At 37.8% G+C, this 26,997-nt stretch overlaps 1 protein-coding gene across 5 annotated transcripts in view; it reads right to left on the bottom strand.

The window, feature by feature from the left end:
- The window catches only part of Nfx1 (nuclear transcription factor, X-box binding 1), a 79,405-nt gene that overhangs the window by 36,433 nt on the left and 15,975 nt on the right, over positions 1-26,997 (bottom strand). For all 5 annotated transcript variants that reach the window (XR_011704127.1, XR_011704126.1, XR_011704128.1 and 2 more), the window contains 7 exons: positions 24,450-24,555; positions 21,604-21,675; positions 19,178-19,317; positions 16,392-16,491; positions 16,091-16,308; positions 7,058-7,155; positions 2,702-2,732 (listed from right to left, as the gene is read on the bottom strand). Coding sequence is in view for 2 of the 5 variants with exons in the window: in XM_027930936.3 (XP_027786737.1) it covers positions 2,702-2,732; positions 7,058-7,155; positions 16,091-16,308; positions 16,392-16,491; positions 19,178-19,317; positions 21,604-21,675; positions 24,450-24,555 (765 nt within the window). In the remaining 3 variants the exon portion in view is untranslated. The remainder of the gene's footprint in view (positions 1-2,701; positions 2,733-7,057; positions 7,156-16,090; positions 16,309-16,391; positions 16,492-19,177; positions 19,318-21,603; positions 21,676-24,449; positions 24,556-26,997) is intronic.

The following is a 26,997-nucleotide window of genomic DNA, read 5'->3' as shown; positions in this document are numbered from 1 at the left end:
GGATAACAGGAACATACCTCAATATTGTAAAAGCAATCTATGCTAAGCCTCAGGCTAGCATCATTCTGAATGGAGAAAAATTGAAGGCATTCCCTCTAAAATCTGGAACAAGACAGGGATGCCCTCTCTCACCACTTCTGTTCAACATAGTTCTCGAAACACTGGCCAGAGCAATTAGACAGACGAAAGAAATTAAAGGCATAAAAATAGGAAAAGAAGAACTTAAATTATCACTATTTGCAGGTGACATGATTCTATACCTAGCAGACCCAAAAGGGTCTACAAAGAAACTATTAGAGCTAATAAATGAATTCAGCAAAGTGGCAGGATATAAAATCAACACGCATAAATCAAAGGCATTCCTGTATATCAGCGACAAATCCTCTGAAATGGAAATGAGGACAACCACTCCATTCACAATATCCTCAAAAAAAAAATAAAATACTTGGAAATCAAACTAACAAAAGAGGTGAAAGACTTATACAATGAAAACTACAGAACCCTAAAGAGAGAAATAGAAGAAGATCTTAGAAGATGGAAAAATATACCCTGTTCATGGATAGGCAGAACTAACATCATCAAAATGGCGATATTACCAAAAGTTCTCTATAGGTTTAATGCAATGCCAATCAAAATCCCAACGGCATTTCTTGTAGAAATAGAGAAAGCAATCATGAAATTCATATGGAAAAATAAAAGACCCAGAATAGCGAAAACAATGCTAAGCAGGAAGTGTGAATCAGGCGGTATAGCGATACCAGACTTCAAAATATACTACAGAGCAATAGTAACAAAAACAGCATGGTACTGGTACCAAAACCGGCGGGTGGACCAATGGTACAGAATAGAGGACACAGAAACCAATCCACAAAACTACAACTGTCTTATATTTGATAAAGGGGCTAAAAGCATGCAATGGAGGAAGGATAGCATCTTCAACAAATGGTGCTGGGAAAACTGGAAATCCATATGCAACAACATGAAACTGAATCCCTTTCTCTCGCCATGCACAAAAGTGAATTCAAAATGGACCAAGGAGCTTGATATCAAATCAGAGACACGCCGTCTGATAGAAGAAAAAGTTGGCTACGATCTACATACTGTGGGGTCGGGCTCCAAATTCCTCAGTAGGACACTCATAGCACAAAAGTTAATAACTAGAATCAACAAATGGGACTTACTCAAACTAAAAAGTTTTTTTCTCAGCAAAAGAAACAATAAGAGAGGTAAATAGGGAGCCTACATTCTGGGAACAAATCTTTACTCCTCACACTTCGGATAGAGCCCTAATATCCAGAGTATACAAAGAACTCAAAAAATTAGACAATAAGATAACAAACAACCCAATCAACAAATGGGCCAAGGACCTGAACAGACACTTCTCAGAGGAGGACATACAATCAATCAACAAGTACATGAAAAAATGCTCACCATCTCTAGCAGTCAGAGAAATGCAAATCAAAACCACCCTAAGATACCATCTCACTCCAGTAAGATTGGCAGCCATTATGAAGTCAAACAACAACAAGTGCTGGCGAGGATGTGGGGAAAAGGGTACACTTGTACATTGCTGGTGGGACTGCAAATTGGTGCAGCCAATTTGGAAAGCAGTATGGAGATTTCTTGAAAACCTGGAATGGAACCACCATTTGACCCAGCTATTCCCCTTCTTGGTCTATTCCCTAAAGACCTAAAAAGAGCATGCTACAGGGACACTGCTACATCGATGTTCATAGCAGCACAATTCACAATAGCAAGATTGTGGAACCAACCTAGATGCCCTTCAATAGACGAATGGATAAAAAAAAAATGTGGCATTTATACACAATGGAGTATTACTCTGCATTAAAAAATGACAAAATCATAGAATTTGCAGGGAAATGGATGGCATTAGAGCAGATTATGCTAAGTGAAGCTAGCCAATCGCTAAAAAACAAATGCCAAATGTCTTCTTTGATATAAGGAGAGTAACTAAGAACAGAGTAGGGACGAAGAGCATGAGAAGAAGATTAACATTAAACAGGGATGAGAGGTGGGAGGGAAAGGGAGAGAGAAGGGAAACTGCATGGAAATGGAAGGAGACCCTCAGGGTTATATAAAAGTACATACAAGAGGAAGTGAGGGGAAAGGGAAAAATAATACAAGGGGGATAAATGAATGACAGTAGAGGGGGTAGAGAGAGAAGAGGGGAGGGGAGGGGAGGGGGGATAGTAGAGGACAGGAAAGGCAGCAGAATACAATAGACACTAGTATGGCAATATGTAAATCAATGGATGTGTAACTGGTGTGATTCTGTAATCTGTATATGGGGTAAAAATGGGAGTTCATAATCCACCTGAATCAAAGTGTGAAATATGATATATCAAGAACTATGTAATGTTTTGAACAACCAACAATAAAAAATTAAAAAAAAAATAAAGATTAGGAAAAAAAATTAAAAATAAATAAATAAATAAATATTTGGAAAAAAAAATTTCAAAGTATGCTGTAGACATGAGTATACTTAGCCTAAATTTTTAGCAATTCATTAACTGCAATTCGTGATTTCTTTTCCTTTTGAGGTAAAAGTTATACAATTTAATGTACTAATCTTAAGTGTATCTTTGCTGAATTTTGACAAACACATAACTCAGTCCCCTATTAAGATGCAAAGCATTATCTTCATCCCAGTAAATTCTTTCATGACCCTTCCCAGTCATACCTTCACTTTTGAGACTGGTACATGGAAGCTCCTATAGGAAGAGAAAAAGAAACAATAACTACTTTAGGAGTAAGTAAACAACACTCTTTAGTGTAATGCCAAATATAACAGTCATTTATTTATTATCAACTTCACTAGTGTGGAACTTGCCCAATTACATTAATGTGCACTTTCCCCTGCCCCATGGGGGACTGAACCCAGGGACTCACACAAGCATGGGGCTTCATCTTTAGAACTTACAAGCCTCTTGCCTCACTCAGCCTCTTATATAGCGGAGACAACAGTTGTATACCACAATAGCCAACAAATTAATGTGCTTTACTTACAACAGGACCTCCTGTTTAATGACTTTTCATGCAAATACAATTCTAATAATTGTGCCCTGTTCTCCAAACTCACAGCAGGTTAGGAATTATAAAGTCTGAATGAAAAAGGGGCTGCTAAAGGTATGCAAAGCAAAGAGGAGTTGTCATCTGACAATGGTGCAGATACAAAGAGCAGACATAGAACTGAAAATAGGTTATAGTTTGGTGCCATTTATAGTAGGGGCAAACAGCTCTAGACCCTCAAGAGCACTCCTCGCAATGTTACTGAACTGTAGCAAAGTAGAAAATGGTACATCTTTGGTCTTTAAAGTTTTATTACTGTGGTTTTAATTATATCTGAGTGGCTCCAAGGATTTATCATATGTAATTTGCAGAGACATGATTCTGAATATAACATATGGTGAAGCTGTATAGGGAGCATTTTACTTGGGGTAAAATGAGCCTGGCTGGCTGCCCAGCAGCTACATTGGAATTTGGTTTTGATGTAACTTATAGATGGTCATGTACTCAAGATACAAGCAAAATAATAAAAACGTTCCTTCTTAACAATAATGACTGATTTAAAAAGGCAGCTATTAGAATTGTTAACAGATGTGAAGAGGTCTAAGAAATTGAAGGTTCTTGGTTAGAAAATAAACATTTAAGATTAAAAAAAAAAAAAGGGCTGGCTGGAATCAACGATATGAAAAGCTCCCCATATGCCCTCTAGAGATATAAAACAACAGTAACTCATGAAACTATTTAAGTAAATGCTCCTGCAATTATATGCTGGAGTAGGACCTCAAGACACAGGGGAAGGCAGAGCTCCCTAAATCCATGCAAATGAATTACCAGTAAAAACTTAAATACAACATTCTTTATTAAGAAGTACTAGGATAGGGGCTGGGGTTATGACTCAGTGGTAGAGAGCTTGCCTAGCACATCTGGGGCAGTGGGTTCGATCCTCAGTACCACATAAAAATTTTAAAAAGGTATTGTGTCCAATTACAACCAAAACAAAATATTAAAAAAAAAAAGTAGTAGTAATAGTACTAGGATAAGCATACATTTCTCAAAGACTCCCTGTCAAAATGATGAAAATAAAACAATTTTGAAACTTTAAAAAAAAAAGGGTTTATTTATCTGGAAAACTCAATTCTGTGGAAAAGCCCATCCCATTCCAAAAGATGTTTCATGATGATTATCAGTTTTTTAAGGTGACGTTAACTTGTCCTTAATGATTCAACAGAATTATATTGATGGCGAGTTTCTTCAGGAATTACAGAAAAGACGTATTTGCAAAAATTCAATTTACACAAATCTTTCCAAGAACATACTCACTGCTGTAGATGGCATGACATTAGAGAGTGAATGAGAAGCAAGAGAGCAAAGGGTAGGTTTGTTGGAGAGAGAGAAGCAAATTATCAGCAGCTATTTCTAGCTTACATGTCTCAACTCTGCTTATAATCCTTGTTTACAAAGAGCACCTCTGGGTATGACTAAATTGATGATTACTAAATTACAGCATCTCACAGCCTTTTTGTGTGTGAGTGTGTTAGGAACTGAACCCAGAGCCTCATGTGTATTAAAGCACATGTTCTACCACTGAGTAGTTCTACCACACCCCCAATTTGGACAGATTTTAATCTGGTACTAACAAAGTCAAAAGTGGTCCTACAATTGACATTCAAAGTACCTATACTTCTCAATTTATACTGTGAATTCTTTCAGGAAAAAAAAAAGGGCACACATGCTTTTTTGTCATACTAATATATACTATTTTTATCTTTTTTCTCCCCTTTTATTCTAAAGATTACCTACACTAAACTGTAGCTTCCAATTTGTGGACTACATCCTCAGACTCATTTGCAAGTCAGTTGTTACCCCGACCTTGGCTGTATTAACAAACAGAACCAATTATTCAGAATATTGTTTCCACCCCAGCTTGTGATCTACTGGCACAGTTGCTAATATGCCCTGAAATGACTAGTAGATCAAACAGCAGGACAGATCATCACTTAGTGTATTTCACCAAAAGTCTTCCACAGGAAAGATTCCTTCTTCAGACATAGAAAGGGGCACTAGAGTCTAACTCCAAAATGTTAAGATGCTCCTTTTATAAGACAAAGTCAAATTATAACAACCCTGGAAAGAAAGTAGAAATTTATACAAGGGTGGTACAGTAAAGAATTACCCTTACCCAAAGAGAGGTATCTCTAAGCCTAATGGGATGCCATGTTCAACAGGAGTGTCATTATTTTCCTATGGCCTTAGGTCACTGGAGAGTCTCATAATATGATTTAGGAGTAGGCTGGCCACACTGAATAGGCTGGGAGCTTTGGGTCACTTCTGGAGAGACTGGAGACTAAGACTTTCCATGTAGGTAATCAACCACGAGACCCAATAAAAACTCTTAAACACATAGGCTTGGGTGACCTTCCCTTGTTGGCAATATTCCATGCATACTATCATACATTGATGCTGAGAAAGTAACACTGTTCTGACTCCAAGGGAAGAGGGAAAAGAAGCTCCACATATGGTACTTTCTTGGACTCTACCCTACAGGTTTCTACCTTTGGCTGATTTTAATCTGTATCCTTTTCCTTGTAATAAAACCACAACCATGAATATAGTAGTTTTCAGTGAGTTCAGTGAGTCATCCTAACAAATTAAAAGCCTTGAAGGAGGTCTTATGGATCAATGAACTTGCAGTTGCATCAGAAATTGATATCAGGAATGAGTGGTCAATGTTCTACTTTAGCAGTTGTCTAAATTCTTGAAGTGGGTTAGAAGTGAGGACAGTCTTGTGGACTATGTCCCCTCTAACTTTTTTTGGTACAAAGGTCTGAAGCCAAGGGCACTTTACCAATGAATTACTCCTCCACCCTCTAAACCCCCTTTTAATTTTACTATAAGACACAGTATTGCTAAATTATTGAAGCTAGCCTCAAACTTGCAATCCTCCTGCCCCAGTCTCCCAAGTGAGTGCAGTTATAGGTGTGCACCACCATATCTGGCTCCTCTAACTTCTTAGTTGGCTAATTCCTTTTTTTTTTTTTTGGTACCAGGGATTGAACTCAGGGGCATTTAACCACTAAGCCAAATCCCAGCCTTTTTTTGTATTTTATTTATAGACAGGGTCTCACTGAGTTGCTTAGTGCCTTGCTCAGTTGCTGAGACTGGCTTTGAACTTATGATCCTCCTGCCTCAGCCTCCAGAGCTGCTGGGATCACAGGTGTGAGCCACCACTTCTGGCTTAGTTGGCTAACTCCTTGAGACAGTGCTATTGTTCCTCTTTTCATAATTATACCTAATACAGCTATGTGCCTTTAAGCCTTGAGTTCTGCAATCCCCTCACACCTATCCTAGTCATAGTATGTATCAGTATACATTGGCTGGATTTAAAGATTCGTATATAGTATGAAACAAATAAAATCAAGGTTATTTTGGTTCCTCCCCTCCCATAATCACAATTTTTTTGTTTTTAATTTTTTTGTAGTTGTAGATGGACACAATACCTTTATATTTTATTTGCTTTATATATATATATATATATATATATATATATATATATATTTTATTTTAGGTGGACACAATATCTTTATTTATTTTTATGTGGTACTGAGGATTGAACCCAGTGCCTCACGCATACGAGGCAAGTGCTCTGCTGCTGAGCTACAGCCCCAGCCCCCATAATCACCATTTTAATATATACATACTTTTTTTTGTTATACATGGACACAATATCTTTATTTTGTTTATTTTTTTTTTATGTGGTGCTGAGGATCGAACCCAGTGCCTCATATGTGTAGGCAACTGCTCGGCCACTGAGCCACAACCCCAGCCCATAATCACCATTTTAAAAGGCACTGATAACAACTTTTTTTAACCATCAGGCCACATCCCCAATGTTCAACCAAAGACATGAAAAACTGTGCTGTATTTGTGTAATATGAATTGAATTGCATTCTGCTGTCATATATAGCTAATTAGAATAAACAAAATAAATCAAACAACAACAACAACAACTCTAGCATTGTTTAGGATTTACCTTTGTTCTGAAAGAGCATCGACAGGAAATAACTGATGTGCGAGAGCATGGGCCACAGTCTCCTTCATGGCACAGCTTTTCACAGGTATGAATGAAATCTTTAATAAAAACGAAAAGAGCTGGAATTAAAATTGCATTTACTCATTTTCATACTCCCAAATATAGTAATGGACGTTCATATCTTGTTTGCTTAGTCCAAAGCCTTCAGTTCAGACAATGGTAGAGGAAGGAGAAGACATAATGATTCAAGTAAAAGAGAAGGCCTCTCAAGCTAGTCAGAGGAAAAGATTCAAGTAAAAGAGAAGGCCTCTCAAGCTAGTCAGACAGAGGAAAAGATTCAAGTAAAAGAGAAGGCCTCTCAAGTTAGTCAGACAGAGAAAGAAAGTGTAAAACAGAAAAAGCCATCAGGGGGAAAGTTACAACAGGAGACTGCTACTAACACCTTTCTATCACCAGAGGGTGTAAGTGTCCAACCAACAGCACCACCTCTACAGGAGACTGCTACTAACACCTTTCTATCACCAGAGGACGTAAGTGTCCAACTAACAAGGCCACCTCCATATGCTGGGAGGTCCCCAACCCCCGCAGTTGATAGTTGGGATCCTGAGACAAGATCTCAAATATTAACATGCCCTGTATTTGAGGCAGGAGGGCAGCGATTTTACCAAGTTTTAAATTTCAAAACAGTGAAGCAGCTAAAAGAGGCTGTAACAACCTATGGTCCTCAAGCACCCTTCACTGTAAGCATGGTCGAATCCATTAACAACTTGAACATGACGCCAGCAGATTGGGCTAATATGTGTAAAGCTGTGCTAAATGGAGGACAATACCTGTTATGGAAGGTTGCCAATGAGGAATTTTGCAAGGAGACGGCTAGGCGAAATACAGCAGCTGGTTATCCTCAGAAAAATCTAGATATGTTGTTAGGAAAGGGACCTTATGAGGATCAGCAGCAACAAATTGCATATGATCCTGGTGTATATGCACAAATTGCTGTAGATGCAATTAAGGCATGGAAGACTTTACAAGGACATGGAGGTTTACAAGGTCAATTATCTAAGGTAATACAAGGAGCTAATGAACCTTATGCTGAATTTGTAGATAGGCTTATTCAAACAGCTACCAGAGTTTTTGGGAATACAGAACAAGCAATGCCATTACTAAAACACCTGGCTTATGAGCAAGCGAATCGTTGGTGCAGAGATATCATTAGACCATGGAAATATGAAGATTTAAACACATATATTAAATTATGTAGAGACATTAATGAACAAGAGCAAGTCGTGGCAGCTGCAGTAAAACAGGCTTTAGATGCCAGAGACATTAATGAACAAGGGCAAATTGTGGCATCTGCAGTAAAACAGGCTTTAGATGCCAGGCCAAGAACATGCTACAATTGTGAACAAACAGGACATTTTAAAAGGAATTGCCCCATTGGAGGAGGGTTTAACAAAACTAGGTATCAAAGGAGTAGAATACCAGGTATTTGCCCACGATGCCGTAGAGGGAGACATTGGGCTAATGAATGCCGTTCTCAAACCACCATAGAGGGTACTCCATTATCAAAAAACGAACAAGGACCAGGTGTTTATCCACGATATCGTGGAGAAAGGCATCGGGCTCCATTGCCAAAAAATGGACAGGGGGGCCCAATGCTCCGGGGCCCAAAACCACAAATATACGGAGCACTGGAGGAACCCAGCAACCCCATCAGGGTAGTGCCCAGGACACATTGTCCATCAGATCCCTCATCAGACAAACCAGAGGGAGCGCAGGGTTGTACATCTGCGCCTCCGCCAGAGCAGTACTAACTCCAGAGATGGGAGTTCAAATCATTCCCACAGGGGTGAAAGGACCTCTTCCCAAAGGAACAGTAGGCTTATTATTGGGACGCAGCTCTTCTACTCTAAAAGGACTTATGATAAGTCCTGGGGTAATTGATCCCGATTATGAAGGTGAAATAAAAATTATAGCCAGTTCTCCAAAGGGTATATCAGTAATTTCACCAGGAGATAGAATAGCACAGTTACTAATAATACCCAGCCTACATGATAAATTTTCCAGTCGTACTGTAGAAAGAGGTTCCAAGGGATTAGGCTCCACAGGTGTAGATTGGGGTATGCTTTCTTTAAATTTAGATTCTCGCCCCATGCTAAAACTAAATATTCAAGGACATGAATTTAATGGGCTACCGGATACAGGTGCAGACCTTAGCATCATCTCTCGTCAAGAATGGCCAAAACATTGGCCATTACAACAAGCCACTCAAACGCTTCGAGGCCTAGGAGTGGCAACTAATCCCCATAGAAGTGCAATGGTATTAGATTGGAAGGATCCTGAAGGATGTGAAGGAACTATACAGCCATATGTATTGGATCATCTTCCCGTAAATTTATGGGGACGAGATGTCCTAGATCAATTAGGTTTGACATTAACAAATAACATCAACCAAAATGCACCCACTATTATGACTAGACAAGGTTTTAGGAAAGGAAAAAGATTAGAAAAACAAGAACAAGGTATAGCGGCACCAATACAAATAGATCAAGGAACAGACAGACATGGGTTGGATTTTCAGAAAGGGCCACTGAGACAATAAAAATTACTTGGAAATCAGAAAGACCAGTATGGGTTCCTCAGTGGCCCCTGACTAAAGAAAAGATACAAGCAGCCCATGACCTGGTCAAACAACAATTAGCAGAAGGACATATACAACCTTCTGTATCTCCCCATAATACTCCCATTTTTGTCATCAAAAAGAAATCTGGTAAATGGAGATGATTGCAAGATTTAAGAGCCATTAATAATGAGATGGTTATTATGGGACCTGCTCAATCAGGGATTCCTCAATTGTCTGCTTTGCAAAAACCTGGTATGTTTTAGTTATAAATATTAAAGATTGTTTTTTTTCAATTCCAATTCATCCTGAGGATAGTCCACGTTTTGCATTTACTATCCCTGCACTGAATCATGAAGGTCCTGATCAGAGATATGAATGGAAAGTACTCCCTCAAGGGATGGCTAACAGCCCAACTATGTGTCAAATTTATGTTAACAAAGTAATCCAGCCACTTAGAAATCAAAATCCTGAACTACAAATATTTCACTATATGGATGATGTATTATTAGCACACAAAGATAAAAACACATTGCTAGAATGTTATGCCACACTTACAAACTTATTAAAAAATTATAATCTAGAGATAGCAATAGATAAAGTACAATTAAATTTTCCAATTAATTATTTAGGAGTTCTATTATCCTCAACCATGGTCCGTCCACCAAAAATTCAAATACGAGTAGATCAACTCAAATCACTTAATGACTTTCAAAAGTTATTAGGAGACATAAATTGGATAAGGCCTTATTTAGGTATACCAACAGGAGAGTTGGGACCTTTATTTGATATCCTAAAAGGTCCATCAGATCCAAATTCACCCCGAATGTTAACGCCTGAAGCAAGAAAGGCATTAAAAATCATTGAAACATATATGGAAAATATGCATTTGGATAGAATTGATATAAGTTTGCCTTTATTATTTATTGTACTACCAACAAAAAATATTCCTACAGGAGTATTTTGGCAAGAAGGTCCATTATTATGGATACATTTATCTTATTCTCCTAACACTATTCTTACTAGGTATCCTGAGGCTGTAGGACAATTAATACTCAAAGGAATAAAAGCAGCAAAGGGAGTGTTTGGAATTTCTCCCAATAAAATTATTACTCCATATACTATGAATCAAATTGATGAGTTAGCTAATGAGCTAAATACTTGGGCAATAATCATGTGCAAATCTAATGTTTCATTTGATAACCACTTACCATCTAATCCTTTATTGTCTTTTTGGTCATTGCATCCTGTAATTTTTCCAAAAATGACAAGAAAAACACCTATCATGAATGCTCCAAATATATTCACTGATGGGTCAAATAATGGTACAGCAGCAGTAGTTAGCCCTGATCAAACTTTTACATTTTTACTACCTAAACAATCAGCTCAAAAGGTAGAGCTTAATGCAGTTTTACAAGCTTTTGTGATGTTTAAAGATTCTGTATTTAATTTATTTTCTGATAGTCAGTATGTAGTTAATGCTATAGTATCTCTTGAAGATGCTGGTAGGATTTCCCCTTCTTCTACTGTTTTCTCTTTGTTTTCCACTATACAAAGTCTAATCTGGGACAGAAAAGATCCATTCTTTATAGGACATATCAGGGCACATACAGGATTGCCTGGAGCCCTTAGTTTGGGCAATGATTTAGCAGATAAAACTACACATGACATACATATTTTCTCTACACTAGAAGAAGCTATAAATTTTCATAAAAGGTTCCATGTCAATGCTAATACTTTACAAAAGCGTTTTAAAATAACTAAGGAACAAGCTAGACAAATAATAAAATAATGTCAAAATTGTGTGACCTTTTTACCACAAGTTAATCTTGGAGTCAATCCTAGAGGATTGATACCTAACCATATTTGGCAGATGGACGTCACACACTTGCCAGAATTTGGAAAATTAAAATATTTGCATGTTACAGTTGATACTTCTTCTGGATTTTTGATGGGCTCCCTTCATGCCGGAGAAAAAACTAAAGATGTTATAGCTCATTGCTTACAAAATTTTGCCACTGTGGGTGTTCCAAAACAGTTAAAAACAGATAATGCCCCTGGTTATACTTCTACCTCTTTTAAACAATTTTGCTCAACATTTGGCATTACTCATATAACAGGAATCCCATACAATCCACAGGGACAAGGCATAGTTGAAAGAGCTCATCAAACTATTAAAATGTACTTATTAAAGCAAAAAGAAGGAATTGGGAAGGGGTATATATTCCCCAAAGATAAACTTAAAATAACCCTTTTTACTCTAAACTTTTTAAATTTGGATTCATCAGGACTTAGTGCTGCGGAAAGGCATATGTGTCCAAAAAATGTACATAAGCCCAAGGTACTTTGGAAGGATATTCTAACAGGACAATGGAAAGGTCCTGACCCAGTAATTGTCTGGAGTCGGGGGTCTGTTTGTGTGTTTCCACAGGGAGAACAGCAGCCGATTTGGATTCCAGAGAGATTAACCAAGGTCCTGACCCAGTGATTGTCTGGAGTCGGCGGTCTGTTTATGTGTTTCCACAGGGAGAATAGCAGCCGATTTGGATTCCAGAAAGATTAACTAAAGCGATTTCTACAGACCAAAAAGAAGATGATTTGGCTCAAATCCATAACAACTGATATCCAAAACTCCAGTTTGGCTATTCTTACATCTGCAACAGAACAAGGATGCTTTTTTCAATATCTATTTTATTATTGCCCTTTGCCATATCATGAAGTTCTATTTTGTCTTTTGAGCTCATACAGACCTAGGTTAATGTTTTGCTGATCAGTTCTATTTTTTGACTATAGAGTTTTTAAACATTGCAATGGAGATTTCACCTGTAAAAAGTTATAAGGCGTTTACTATAATGTTATGTGTTGTATGTATTATATTATGTGTGCACACTTGTGTTTTGTGTTATATGTTTGAATGTACGTATGTCCATATATCATATATGATGAACGCTCATGATAATATGGATCCAAATATTTTTTTTTTCACGTGATTTATATGGTTTGGTTTGGATTGGGTGGACAACTGTTGAGGATTGTTTTAATATGTAAACAAAAAAGAAGGTTGGCAGATCTGTTTGTTTACTTTCACCTTTCCTTTTCATTATATTTAATAATTCTCTTAAAGATAATGTAAATTGTTAAGAGAATTGTTTTCTTTTGGTGCCTTCTGTAATGTTACATAATTTTTTCTTTAGCCATTATTGCCAGAATTCCTATCTTCATCCCAGTGCTGGTGAAGTCAAGGATAAAACCAATCTACAGCTTCTGCAATAGCCATCACTGAACTGCTTGCAGAACTTGCCTGGACACATTGTGAACTCACCTGTGTGCATTGTGAACTATCTGTTGGTGCAGCGACTTGTGGTAGTGTTGGGGTATTTTTGCTGATGGTGTCATCGGTGGTACAATTTTTCCAAAGGGAGCCGTCAATTGGCTTGGTGTATCTTCCTCCCTTGTGTTTGTCATGATTGTCCAGCTAAAATTTGGGGGCCAACAGAGGTGAGGCAAAGAACCTCACCCCCCCCGCTGGTACAAAGACCTCTCCACAGGTGTGGCTGTATATTGGACCGGTAGTCAATGACGGGTAAGATCCAATTGCAATGGTACCAACCTAACGGGTAAGGACCATATGTACTATTGGACAACCTAAGGCAGGCACGGTCCCTAAGCCACATGCTTTTTGTTTAAACAGAGAGGGGGAGATGTTGAGAGCCACAGCCGAAGGGGCCCCAGCAAACTTCCAGCTGCCGGCTGATGATTGGCTCACAGCGGCCCCAGCAACATCTAGCTGATTGGCTCCTCTGCAGTGATGCTCATTGGGCTGTTTCCCTGCCCTTTCAGACCACGGAGCTGCTCATTGGAGGACTTTTTTGGCTCCGCCCACATGACCCAGCCAATCGGCTTCAAGAGCAGGAGGATTGTGTGAGGTGGAGAGAAGCTTGTGGGGGAGAGAGAGGCTTCTGGAAAGCCGGTGGTGGCAGTTGAGGCTCTGAGGGTTTTTCCTGAGAGGCTGTTTTGTTTGGCCTGTGTGGTTCTAAAAATAAAGTTAGTTTCTTTTGACAAGTGGCTCCTGATTGTGCCCAGCCAGACTGCGGCACATCTCTATTCCTGCAATTCCACATTCAGAGTCCAGGGAAGGATGTAGTCAATGCTTCTTCCCTTATTTTCCCATCATCTGGTAGGTTGGGTCTTTACAGAGGAGGACAGGGTCTATCATAAGTCACTGGAATATACTCTGACATGCATGCTGCTTTGCCTGTCAAAGAATAATTTTTTTTTTAAACTTTTTTTTTGTGGGGGAGAGGTGTACCAGGGATTGAACCCAGAGGTGTTTAACCATAAGGCCACATCCCCAGTGCCCCCCACCCCCCTTTTAATACTTTTTTTTTAGTTCTGGTTGGACACAATATCTTAATTTTACTTATTTATTTTATGTGGTGCTGAGGATCGAACCCAGCACCTAGCATGTGTTAGGCGATCTCTGTACCACTGAGCCACAACCCCAGAAACCCTATTTTAAAATAAAATATTTAAAAAGAACCCTCAGTTCTTTTTAAATATTTTATTTAGAAACAGGGTCTTGCTGAGTTGCTTAGGGCCTCACTCTGAGACTGGCTTTGAACTCGTGATCCTCCAGCTTGTCTCCTGAACTGCTGGGATTACAGGTGTGCGCCACCACACTAGCAAAGAATAGATTTTTCAGCTGGGCATGGGGGTCCTCACCTGTAATCCCAAGCACTCAGAGGTTGAGGCAGGAGGACCACAAGTTGGGGGCTAGTCTCAACAATTTAGTGAGACACTGTCTCAAAATCAAAATAGAAAGGGCTGGGAAAAGAAAATAAACTTAAAAAAAATAAAAAGGCTTGGTGATCTAGTTAAGTGGTATAGCACCCCTAGGTTCCATCCACAGTACTTCATGAAAGGAAAAAAAGTTCTGACTCTTGTTAAGCCCTTAAACCCCAAGTCTGCAGATTAGATTCAGATCCCCTTAAAAGTGTAGCCATGGATGAATGAAACACTCTGGAAGTTATCTGGGGAATGAATCAGAGATAACTCAGAAGCCATAATCCATAATCTCACCGATTTAAATACTGTGAACATCTGGCAATGAGTGGCCTGCATTAACTGAACTAAACAAGATTTTGAACAAATCCTCTTTCAAGGACCTCTTGGAGATCACCCAGAGTCTCTCTTTTTTTGTAGTGCTGGGGATTAAACTCAGGGCCTCAAATATGCTAAGCAAATACTCTAACTATGAGCTGTACCCTCCAACCCTTATTTCTTTCTTTTCTTTTTTTTTTTTATTGGTACTAAGGGTTGAACCTAGGGCCTTAGGCATGTTAAGCAAGTGTTCTACCACTAAATTATATCCCCTTAGTCTCTTTCTTATGGTTACTGTTTACATAATGTACTATCTCCATCCTTTAATGGTCAGCCTCACTGTATCTTTTTTTCGGTGGCCAGTGTGTGTGTGTGTGTGTGTGTGTGTGTGTGTGTGTGTTAAAGCCCATGGGCACTTTACCACTGAGCTATATTGCCAGCTCTTTTTATTTGTTTACTTTTTACACTAGTGACCTCTTTAATATATAGAAATTAGAGATGATAAAATTAGGACTAATTTGTCCAATATATTATTTTTTATTTTGAGACAGGATCTTGCTAAGTTGCTGAAGCTGGCCTCGATCTTGCAACCCTCTTCCCTCAGCCTCTTGAGTTGCTGAGATACAGGTGTGCACCACTCTGCCTGGCTTGAGCTATTTTCTTAATGGTTGCTCTAAATCTTATCATAATCACCTCATCAGAATCTATTTTGGATTTAATTCCAGTGAGATACAGATGCTCTACTCCTATAAAGCTTCATTCTTCTTCTCCCTTTTTATGCTATTGTTATATGTATCTATATATATTACAAACTGAACATTACATTGTTATAATTTAAATTTACCCTTAGTTACATGGGTAACTAGCTATTATAGAAAGTGACATTCTATGAATGGTCTAAGAGGCTGAAATTTTATTGTACATATCAGTATCTCATCAGTTGTCCAGAATTGACAATAAAAATACCTGAATTGGAGAGATCACTTGGACAAATGTAAGTGTAAAGACAGAGTACCTACACAAATTTGAAAATAATATTTAAAAGAACACTGATAACTGGTTTTTAATACTACTTCGCTAAAATGTCATTGCTGCCACATAATAAAAATGTTTTGTTTTTGGTACTGGAGACTGAACCCAGGGGCACTCTACCAGTGAGCTATATGCTCAATACTTTTTATTTTTTGAGACAGGGTTTTGCTGAATTTCCCAGGCTGGCTTCAAACTCTTGATCCTCCTGCCTCAGTCTTCCAAGTTGCTGGGATCAGAGTTGTATTTGACTGTACCCAGATGACAACTTTATACAAATTAGTTACCTGAGGAACCACAAGGCAGAGGCTTGCCACACACTTTTCCACATGAAGGAACAGGGTCCATGCATGTTTTCCGTCCGCTACTTCCGAGTTCTAGCAATTGGCTGAGAGGGGTTTGGCCACAAGGGCAACAGCGCACCAGATGGGGGAGCCGTGGGCAAGGCTGGCAGGGTTGAGGATGGCACACTTGAGAACAGGTATGGCTCCCACATTTCAAGTCCCTGTTAAGAAAAAGAACAGATTATTACATAATTGTTGCATAAAATTCAGTTTTATTCTAATAGAAGAAAATGTAAAACCTTACTTGCCACATATCTTTAAACAGCCAAAGTCCCCAAATCCATCAGACTTTCCTATGTCTGTTCCACATAACACATCTCTGGAGGTGCTGCCACAGTAGCATACTTGAGGACACAATTTCAAAAACAACAGATTAATAACCTATAGATGCTCTTAAAATATTTCAAATAATCTACAAGAAAACAAAAAAATGTTTTTCATAAGTGCTGATCAGGCCTGATTCAGAAATTAATGTGCTTTGTACAGGAGCTCAAAGTCCCACCTAATAGTTTAAAAAAAAAGGCTTCGTTAGGCTCTGTCAGTCTCATAGTGCCTCTGTAGCACACCCTAAAAACAACATCAGAGTGAAGCAACTCTCAAATTTAAAGACTACCTGGCCCCTAAAGCCAGACTGTGAAGCTCCATGGGGTACTGTCATAGGAGATAGATGAGCTTAGCTAGTAGTAGTGGTAGAGGGGTTGATACCCATCCTCATCTCAACACAAACAGTATAGATATGATACTTTAAATTCTGGGTTTTACATAAAATGCTTGAAAAAAAGGTCCCTGATACTTCAATTTTTTTTAAAGAAAAAATTATCACAATAGTATTAGATCCTTAATAATCCATATATTTCTCTGTTAAATTTGAATACACTGAGTGAAAAATTTCAAAGAATTCAAGACTTTTTAGGGATCCAACCTAGGGTCTTTCACATATGCTAGTCCAGTGTTCTATCACTGAGCTATTTGATACTCTTTGCAGAAATGTTTCTGATACATAAATATGTATCAATTTACATACATAATTTTCCTGCCCCTTTATACTTTTATTTTATAGTGAAAATTTATCTTATAAATTAACCTATGCAAGTATATCCTTTATAATAAATGGTGATCAGAATAGTAGAAACTAAACTGAAATTCTGCAGATCTAATGATATTTTCCTTCTTCCAAGGGCAATTTAGATACCTACTGTACACAAAATCTATCAGAATAAATGTAACATTATAAAAACATCAAGTCTTTTGTCTCCCAATGGTACTATGAATTGAATCCAGGTATACTCTACCACTGAGCTACATACCCAGTCCTTTTTATTTTTTATATATATGAAATAAGAAATAAAATAGAATGCTTCTAATAAAACATTAGAAATAACATTTCTAAAATAAAATTGTATACTAAACAGAACTAAAAACTTCTACTGAGACCTGGGAAAAGGAAAGCCTCAAGTCACTGAAGACATAATCTAGATAAAATATACATTTCATCTTGAATTAAGTAATGTGCAACTTAATCCCATTCTAAAATTCATTCATTCACCCCCCCAAAAATTTAATATAGATGTAGGAAACAATATTTGTGGAATCAATGAATTAGTAAATAAACCCTAGGCAAATAGGAGTATCGGAGAGCAATGTTTCCTTTGCTAAGTTTATGCTCCAACAGAACAGAAACTTTTTTCAGAGGTAATGAACAAACAACTGTAAATAAAGAGTTAAGATTCAGGAGCTGGGGATGTGCCTCAAGCGGTAGTGTACTCGCCTGGCATGCGTGTGGCCTGGGTTCGATCCTCAGCACCACATACAAAACAAAGATGTTGTGTCCGCCGAAAACTAAAAAATAAATATTAAAATTCTCTCTCAAAAAAAAAAAAAAAAAAAAAAGTTAAGGGTCAGAAAACTGTGACAATAAAAATAAAATGGAGCTCCTGGACAATCAGAAAATAACCTGAGTAAAATACTAAAAAGCTTTGTCATACTTGGGCACAAGTTGTCACAAGTTGTGTTAGGGAGCCAAAAACAGTCCTGAGGAAGAACTCTGTTGTCAGTTGTAATCTGTTCAGCATTTTCAAAACACATGAATGAACATCCAGAAGGAATGCTTAACACATCTCTAAATAAGGCTGAATGAAGGGAATCTGAAAAGAATTAGCACTACAGAAGATAAGCTTTACGTGTGACCAAAATATTTCCTTATTTAATGCAGACAAAAAGACTTCAACTGGGTTTAAGACTTCAACTAGGATACAAATTTGTACAAAAAAAAGACCTGAGTAAAAGCCCAAACTGCATCAAGACTAAAAAGGCCTTAGCTGGGCACTATGGCTTGTATCAGTAGTCCTAGCTACTGGGGAAGCTGAGGTAGGGTTGATTGAGCCTGGGAGTTCAAGGATAGCCTAGGCAGCAACAACACAACAACAACAACAAAAAAAAAAAAAAAAAAAAGAAGAAGAAAATACCATAATTTATCCATTCCTTCTTCCATAAATGGACATTTGGCTGTTGTTTCTAGTTTGGGGTTCTTATTAAAAACATATTAATGGGGATCTACTAAGCTGGGGATGTAGCTTAGTAGAGCCCTTGCCTAGCAAGTGCAAGACCCTGGATTCAATCCCTAATACTGCAAAAAACAACACCCCCTGTCCCCCAACTCCCATAATCCCATACAAGTCTTTTTGTGACTTAGTTATGAAAACAGCAAAAAGGGATGGCTGGTTACAGGTTTAATTTTATAAGAAATTGTCCAAAGTGGTTTTCTCATTTTATATATCTGCCAGCAATACATGAAAACTCTAGTTACCTACACTTGCCAACATTTGATCACTAGTCTTTTATTTTTTATTTTAAACATTCTTGAAAGTGCAAATAGATACTTCATTATGGATTTGGTTTTTCTCTGCTTCCCCTTGACCCTCCTTCCACATTGTTTTTTTATAACACAGTTTTACTGCAATATAATTCACATGCCATATAATTCCAGAAAAAAAATCAAAAGCTTTCCTAGCTGATGTGCATACCACTTACCCTGGTTCAATATAATCCGGCAAGGCTGGCATTGACCCCCATGGCACAGCTCAGCACAATGGTGCTGCCCACAATTCAAAATATTCTCACATGGGTTAGAACAGTGGACTGAGACAGCCTGACCACAGCGAACTGTGTGCCTGCAAAGACAGTAGTAGATAACAAAGACAACATCAGTCTAAAGGTTCCTGCTATACAGTTAAACTAACACTGAAGCCCAAACCTCTCCCCCAAAACCTACTAAACCTGTTTATTGACCCTGTCGCCCCAGTTCTTTTTTCTCCCTTCCTCCCTCCCTCCCTCCCGCCTTCTTTCATTTCTTTTTTGTAGTACTAGGGACTGACCCAGGACCTTGCACAAGCTAGGCTCTACCACTGAGCTACAACATCAGTCCTTTTAATTTATTCTGAGACAAGTCTCATTAAGTGCCCAGGCTGGTCTCAAACTTGTAATATTCCTGCTTTAGCCTCTTGAGTAGCTGGGATGGAATTACAAGCATGTGTCACTGTGTTTGGCTTTTCTATATATCTCCTTCCTCCAGTTCTTATTTCTTTTATTACCCTCTTCTTCTTCTTCACTTTTTCTTTCTTATTACCCAGGCTTCTTTTCTCTCTATTTTCTAATCAGTGAGGAATTAAAGGTTATTCCTAAGAACTCATTCTATGTAATTTTATCTGAGTTCCATGATGGAGCATGCAGGAGTAGAAAGAGCTCCAGGATGAGAGGGGAGAAGATTCAAATTCTAATCCTAGCTCTGCTTGGGGCTCCCATAATACCGTACAGATAGGGTACGAAGAAAACATAATACTAATGTACTCAGATTTGATGTATTGAGAATTAAAGCACAATGGCATTTTCATGGGGCCCAGCACCCTGGCATTTCATTCTGATATAATACTTATATAAATATAAACATGACAGACAAGATTTTGATTTAGGGTGGATAAGCCAATTCTAACTTTGTTTTAATTAACACCCAGATTGGGGATGTAGCTTAGTAGAGCCCTTGCCTAGCATGTGCAAGACTTAATGGCTTTTAGATATTGTCTTCAGGTGTCTTTCCAGATGATAGTTTAGTCTATTCTCCTGCAAGAAGAGTTTAATTTTACCCCTCCCATTTCAAATATATATTTTGTTTAAAAAGTCATTATTGAATTCAAATTGAATTTGTGTGGGTATGTATGCGCATGTTCCATGCATTTATTTTGATTACAGTTAAATAAAACACAACATAAACCAAAAAAGAAAACAAAAGTCATTGTTATGTACATAAATGATCAAAATGCAGTGCTCAGTATAATGGCTACCACTGGCCTATTATGCTACCATGTGCCTAGCACCATGGTTAATTTCAACCCTTCAACTATTTATTATTTCTAATATATATATATATATGTTATAGTTGGACACAATACCTTTATTTTTTTATTTTTATGTGGTGTTGAGGATTGAACCAAGCACCTTGCATGTGCTAGGTGAGCGCTCTACTACTGAGCCACAACCCGAGTCCCTTATTTCTACTTTATAATGAGAAAAGTGAGTCTCAGTGAGATCAAACAACTTTCTTAGAATCAATAGCCAGTAAGTAGTAAAGCACAGATTTGATCTTCTGACTCAGAACTCTCTCATGTCTTTTAGGCCACACTACTACAAACGCAAATCACTGAAATCTGCATGATCCCATCTTGTTTCAAGGTTCAGAAATCATTTTAACATCTTCCTGGGCCTCAGAGACACTCCACAGTTATCAATGATCCTTGCAATAATGATGAATTCATGATGCAATAATGCAATAATGATGAGTCCATGATCTTAGCAGGCCTGGGTTCAATTCCTGGTTCTGTCACCCATTAGAAAGGTTAATAAAAATCCCTGTCCCATTGGCATTTCACCTGAATAGGTAATCTTACAATCTCACTGTGCATACAATTTCTTAATTACTTATATAAGATTTCAAAGCAGGATCAGGAGCATCACAGGAAATTATTATTTATAAAAAAGTACTACTGTTCTCCCTTTGTGAGTTCTGTATCCACAGATTCAATCAAGAGCAAATAAAAAATATTAAAAAAAAATTGTGTCTATACTGAACATGTATGGTCTTTTTTCTTGTAATTATTTCTTAAACAATATAGTGTAACAACTATTTCTACAGCATTTATATTGTCTTAGGCAATATAATACAGAGATGATTTAAAGTACATGGGAGATTGTATATAAGTTATATGCAATTACCCCATCACTTTATAAAAATGACTTAAGCATTTGTGGATTTTTACCCTCGGGGGTCCTAGAATCAATCGTCTATGGATACCAAGAGATGATTTTTTTTCTTTACACTTACCATTTAATTATATTTACTAATTTTTATTTTAGAAATTCACAAGTAAATCACAGATGTGGAAACAGTGCTATTCTAACTTTACCTGGTACGTCCACATTCGCACGTTTTAGTCATAAAAGCAGGACAGGGTGGGCAGGGACCAGGATGACAGAGACTGAAAAACAAAGCCTTCAATGAACAAACCATACTTTGTGCCCAAACCAAAACAAAGCAATATAACTGGGTCCTATTGTGAACATGGCAAAAAATAAACCTACTATTATGTCTAAGTTATTTCCCTAAAGAAAACCAACCATACTTTTATGTAGAAAATATTAACTGCATTATCGTTTTAGAACATTTAACTGGAAAAGTAAAGCCCAAGTCAAAATACTAGTTTTATTTGGGTCTGATAGTCAAAGATGATATTTTCAAATATGGCCTTGGCCCATTTACAGCAGTGGGTAGGGATAAAAATACCTCAGTAGTAGAATACTTGACTAACATGCACAAGCTTCTGAATTCAATACTCAGTACTACACACACACACACACACACAATTGTGCCTTTCAGGTGCCAGGTAGGATGACAATCTGAGCAATGTGACAGAGCTCAGCTCCACTAGGTCCGTGACAAGCATAGACATTTTCTCATCAACTACTGAAATGATCACTAGGCAGTGGGCAAAAAATGGGAAGAATGAAAAAAAGATTGCTATAAGGGGGTGGACCCTGGTAAGCAAAAAAGGGAGAGAAGGAAGGGACCAGGGGTCATGGAAAAGATTGAGCTTAGTGATATACTACAGGTCAGAATTAGAACTCTGAACAGAATGCTTTTTATAGGAACTACATTATAGAGGCCAACAGAAAAAATTGCAAAATGGAATTTGTACATTCAAATAAATATTGCCTTTTTCAAAGCAGATATCCTGGTAAATTATACAATGGTTCAGAAATACCACTACTTACAACATTTGGGGAACTTCTATAACATTTTTGGTGAAATAGGGCATTCTAAGTGATGCTAAAGTATAATCCTTTGAGAATTAAAAGCCAATCTGAGGCCAGTCTAATTAATTGCATGGGTAACAGAATTTTGTGCAAAACAAACCAGATGTGCCTACAAAGTAGTCTGGCTGGAATTTTTGGTTTTATACATGACTCACCAGCTCTGTTTTTTTTTTGTTTGTTTGTTTTTTTTGGTGCTATAGATTGAACCCAGGGCATTGCAAATGTTAGGCAAGCACTCTACCACTGAGCTACATCTCCAATCTTTCTGGTACCTTTTAAATAAGGTTTAAACATTGGTAACAATCCAGGAATAAGCACCTAGTTTTCAAAAGTGACCACTTTGATAGCACCCACAGGAAACTTTAGTTTAAGCATGTCTTTAAAGAAGATTATAATTTATTCAAAAGTAATATTTCACATGGTATGTCACAACCCTGTCAGGCAAAAGAATTTAATCAACTTTTAATGAGACAAACCACAGGTCAGGTGTGGTAATTTCAAATATTGCCAAAAGCTGAACTAAGTTTCTTAACCTTTACAGCAGGGTTTACAGTGCTAACTATATACTGGAATTACCTGGAGAGCTTTTAAAACTACAGAGGTTCAGGACCCAACCTTATAGGTTCTGATTCGATTGCTGGAAGATAGAGACTGAGTTAATTGTGTTTTAAAATGTTCCCTAAGTAATTTTAATATGTAGCTAGGGTTGAGAACAATTGTTTGAGGGAATTTTACTACCTATGCAACCCCAAATAGAGAAAGGGGTCAGTTGTGGCTTTGAAGTCTTGATAAGGATAAAAAAGAGAAACTTCAAACTTTCTTTGAGATCAAGAAAGTGCTGTTGGGGAATGGGTTTCATCAACATTTGAGGTCCTGACTGCAATAAAAAGACAATTTCCAAATCAAGTGTGGAATTTGCAAAGCTGCAAAACAATGTGTTTTAGAGCATCCTTCCTTTCAGACATGGTGTTGACTATCTGATCTGTATCACTTTTTTGGGAGCGGGGTATTGAACTCAGGGGCACTCAACCACCAATCTACATCCCCAGCCCTATTTTGTATTTTATTTAGAGACAGGATCTCACTGAGTTGCTTAGTGCTTAACTTTTGCTGAGGCTGGCTTTGAACTTGCAACCCTCCTGCCTCAGCCTCCCGAGCCTCTGGGATTACAGGTGTGCACTATACCACCCGGCTCATTTATTTATTTATTTTTCCACAGAACCCTGTGAGTTAAGTACTATTATTCAAATCATTATTATTTTACAAATGCAGAAATCCAGGCTTAGAGAAATAATTTGTCTGAGGTCATGTAAATATTTGATTCAAACGCAGATTTAAATCTTTGTCTGGGGTCAAAGCAGTCCACAGACATTTATTTGAAACTGATCAATTCTTTCTCTATGACCAATTTTTTTTTTTTAAAGAGGCTGATTTGGTACATCTTAACCCTGGCTATTTATTGTATAGAAAGTATTTATATCATAAAAATACTGTCAGACAAGATGCTATGCAATTATCTTTCCTCAGACCAAAGGCTGTCATATGCATTCTCTCTTGGACCTGGATATTAGATATTGCTAGGAGATAAAATATCTGATTCTCATGTCTTTTTAGAAATGGTGCAATGCTGTGGAAGGATCATTGGCTTTGAAAATTATAGTTCTACCATGTCCTAACATTGCGATGTTGGGCAAGAGGCTTGGCCTTTCTAAACCTCATCTGTAAAGTGGAGATGACACATATCTACACATCACTGAGCTATGTTAAAAATTGAACAAATTACCTTATGTAGAATGCCCAGTGCACAGTAAGTGCTAAGTAAATGGTACCATATCACCCTTCCCCTGATCTATTACATATTAACCAGGTATGTGTACTTTATAGCTAATAGCAAGGCACGTACACCAGGAATCTCCAGAGGTCTAGTATTCCAACTTACAGGTTACAGGAATGTGGGCAGTCCTGGCCAGGCTGTTTCTTTCTACAAACCTCACCACAACTATGTGGAATTTCATTTCTGCTCCATTCAGGATTCTTTACTTTGCCTAAAATACATCAGATCAGAGAGTCAATGCTACAGATTTCAACCATATTCTCAACTTTAATGAAATAGTACAGAATAGCTAGAAAGCATGAAACTTCAAGTGTGGTTTTCATTAGTTCAACAAATTCATTATTTCACATCCTACAATAAAAAGAAATGTAATGCTATTCATCAAAAGCTCCACTGAATCTTAAATTCCAGCTTACATAGGAAAGAGAAAAAGGTGTTTTTTGGTACCAGGGATTGAACTCAGGGGTGCTTAACCACTGAGCAACATCCCCAGTCCTTTTGTATGTTTTATTTTGAGACATGGTCTCACTAAGCTGCTGATACTGACTTTGAACTTGTGATCCTCCTGCCTCAGCCTCCTGGGTTGTTATGATTGCAGGTGTGCGCCACTGCGCCTGGCAGAAATAAAGTCATTTTTACTTATGAAAGTGCTATTTTCATTTGATTAATGAGCACATTTAATCTCAGATAAATATCTGCTAGATAAACATCCTGTAAATGGGCTCCTAGAAAATCTATGGTAAGGATTAGAAAGAAACAGGAAAAGCGGGCTAGTGGGCTGGTTATGTAACTCAGTGGTATAGCACCTGCCTAGCATGCGTAAGGCCCTGGGCTCAATACCCAGTGCCACAAAAATAAATAGGTAGAAAATAAAAGAAATAAGGAAAGAGAATTGGGGAAAAGGGGATGAGGCCATAAGATGGAAAGGACATAAATTCTCACCTATTCTAAAGCTATAAAATAGGCATAAAAAGCATTATAATTTTATAATCAAATCTTTACTGAGCATCTTCTTCAGACTTAACAGAGGCAGGGAAGAACAAAATCCAAGTTACAAGACTCCTCCTTGTCCTTGAAGAATTCATCCTCACTTGGGTAATTTAGACATGAAATGGCAGCCAGCTCCACTCCATGCTCTCACCTTTTCTCTCTATATGGTCTCTTTTAGAAATTTTATTCATATTGAGAGATTCAATAATGCAAAGTCCAAGTGATTCACAAATCTACATTTTCTGCCTTGCCTTGAATCTTCAATTTCAGTCTCACATGTCTAGCCACCTGCTGAACACCTCTGCTTAGGATTTCAGTCACATATAACTGACTTATCTACAGCCAGAGTTCAGATCTTCTTTCTAAAGCCTCTCCCTCAGGAAGGGAAAAGAGAGGTAATGGAGTCTGAATTAGAGCAAGATTATATTCTATGCTTTTATAATTATGTCAAAATAGATTCTATTGTTATATATAACTTAAAAAAAATTTAAAAAAAAGGCTCTCCCTCTTCAGTGTTCCTTATTTTGATCAATGACAGCATCAATGTCAGAGTAACACTCAAAAACTAGTCATTATTAATTCCTCTTTTTCTTTCCACATTGTAATTAGTCACCAAGTCTTGTCAATTCTTCCTTAGTTACTCTCTCCTATCTCTCCTCCTACTCCTGCTCTTGTCTCACTATCTGCTAAAATCTCACGACAGGGTATCAGGAAAGCTGCAGCTGTGTTTTCTTGTTCCAATATAGTGCTCCAGTTTGGCCCTAACATCTTTTGATGCCTCCACCACTTCTGCCTGAGTCACAGTGATAGTTGTCTTTTCCCTGCCAGGATTCTGTATTATACTCTTTCCTTATTCCTTATCCTTTTTTTCCAGTAGGGTCTTACCTACTCCTCTCAATTGCAACTTTCATCCTAAGTCTTTATCTTTTTTTGAATATATTCCTACCTGCCTATTAGACATTCTTTACTAGATATTCTGCACATTCACCCAACTCAGTATTTCTAACCTGAATTCATTGTCCCTACTGATTCTCTTGATCCACCCTTTTCCCTGATATCACCATTTCTAAAAGCATGAAACTTTATGTTTGAGTTCTTCCCTTTCCTATTGCTGTTCATTCCTGCTTACCTTTAAAATGTTTACCTTTTCCTTTCTATCGCACTCATTATAGATTCCTATTTACTGGAAGAGGGGATTGGGGATCACACCCTGATTAGCAAGTGGATGAGAATTTATTTTTTAAAACTATTTTTAGTTCTAGGGATTAAACCCAGGGGCACTTAAACACTGAGCCACATCCCTAGCCCTTTTTAAAATTTTTTTAAGACAAAGTCTCGCTAACTTAGGGCCTCTCTAAGTTGCTGAGGCTGGCTTTGAACTTGCGATCCTCCTGTCTCAGCCTCCTGAGCTGCTTAGTTATAGGTGTGTGCCAGCATGCCTGGCAGTGGATGAGAATTTAAAGAGGAGGAAGAACATTCTTGATCGTCAGTGAGTTCACCAAGGAATTGAGAAGATAGTAGATGGTCAATGATTGACTCTTGGTGAAAGCTTTTAGTTAAGTAATGGGAAAGGAGTGATATGAGTAAATTGGTTAGAAAAATGAGAGCATGCAGAAACAAACAGAAGAGCTGGTCATATGGTAAACACGTCAAGGGTGTGTAC

This window comes from Marmota flaviventris, chromosome 13 (assembly GCF_047511675.1).
Source record: "Marmota flaviventris isolate mMarFla1 chromosome 13, mMarFla1.hap1, whole genome shotgun sequence".
NCBI lineage: Eukaryota > Metazoa > Chordata > Mammalia > Rodentia > Sciuridae > Marmota > Marmota flaviventris.
This window is presented reverse-complemented; position numbering and strand designations above follow the sequence as displayed.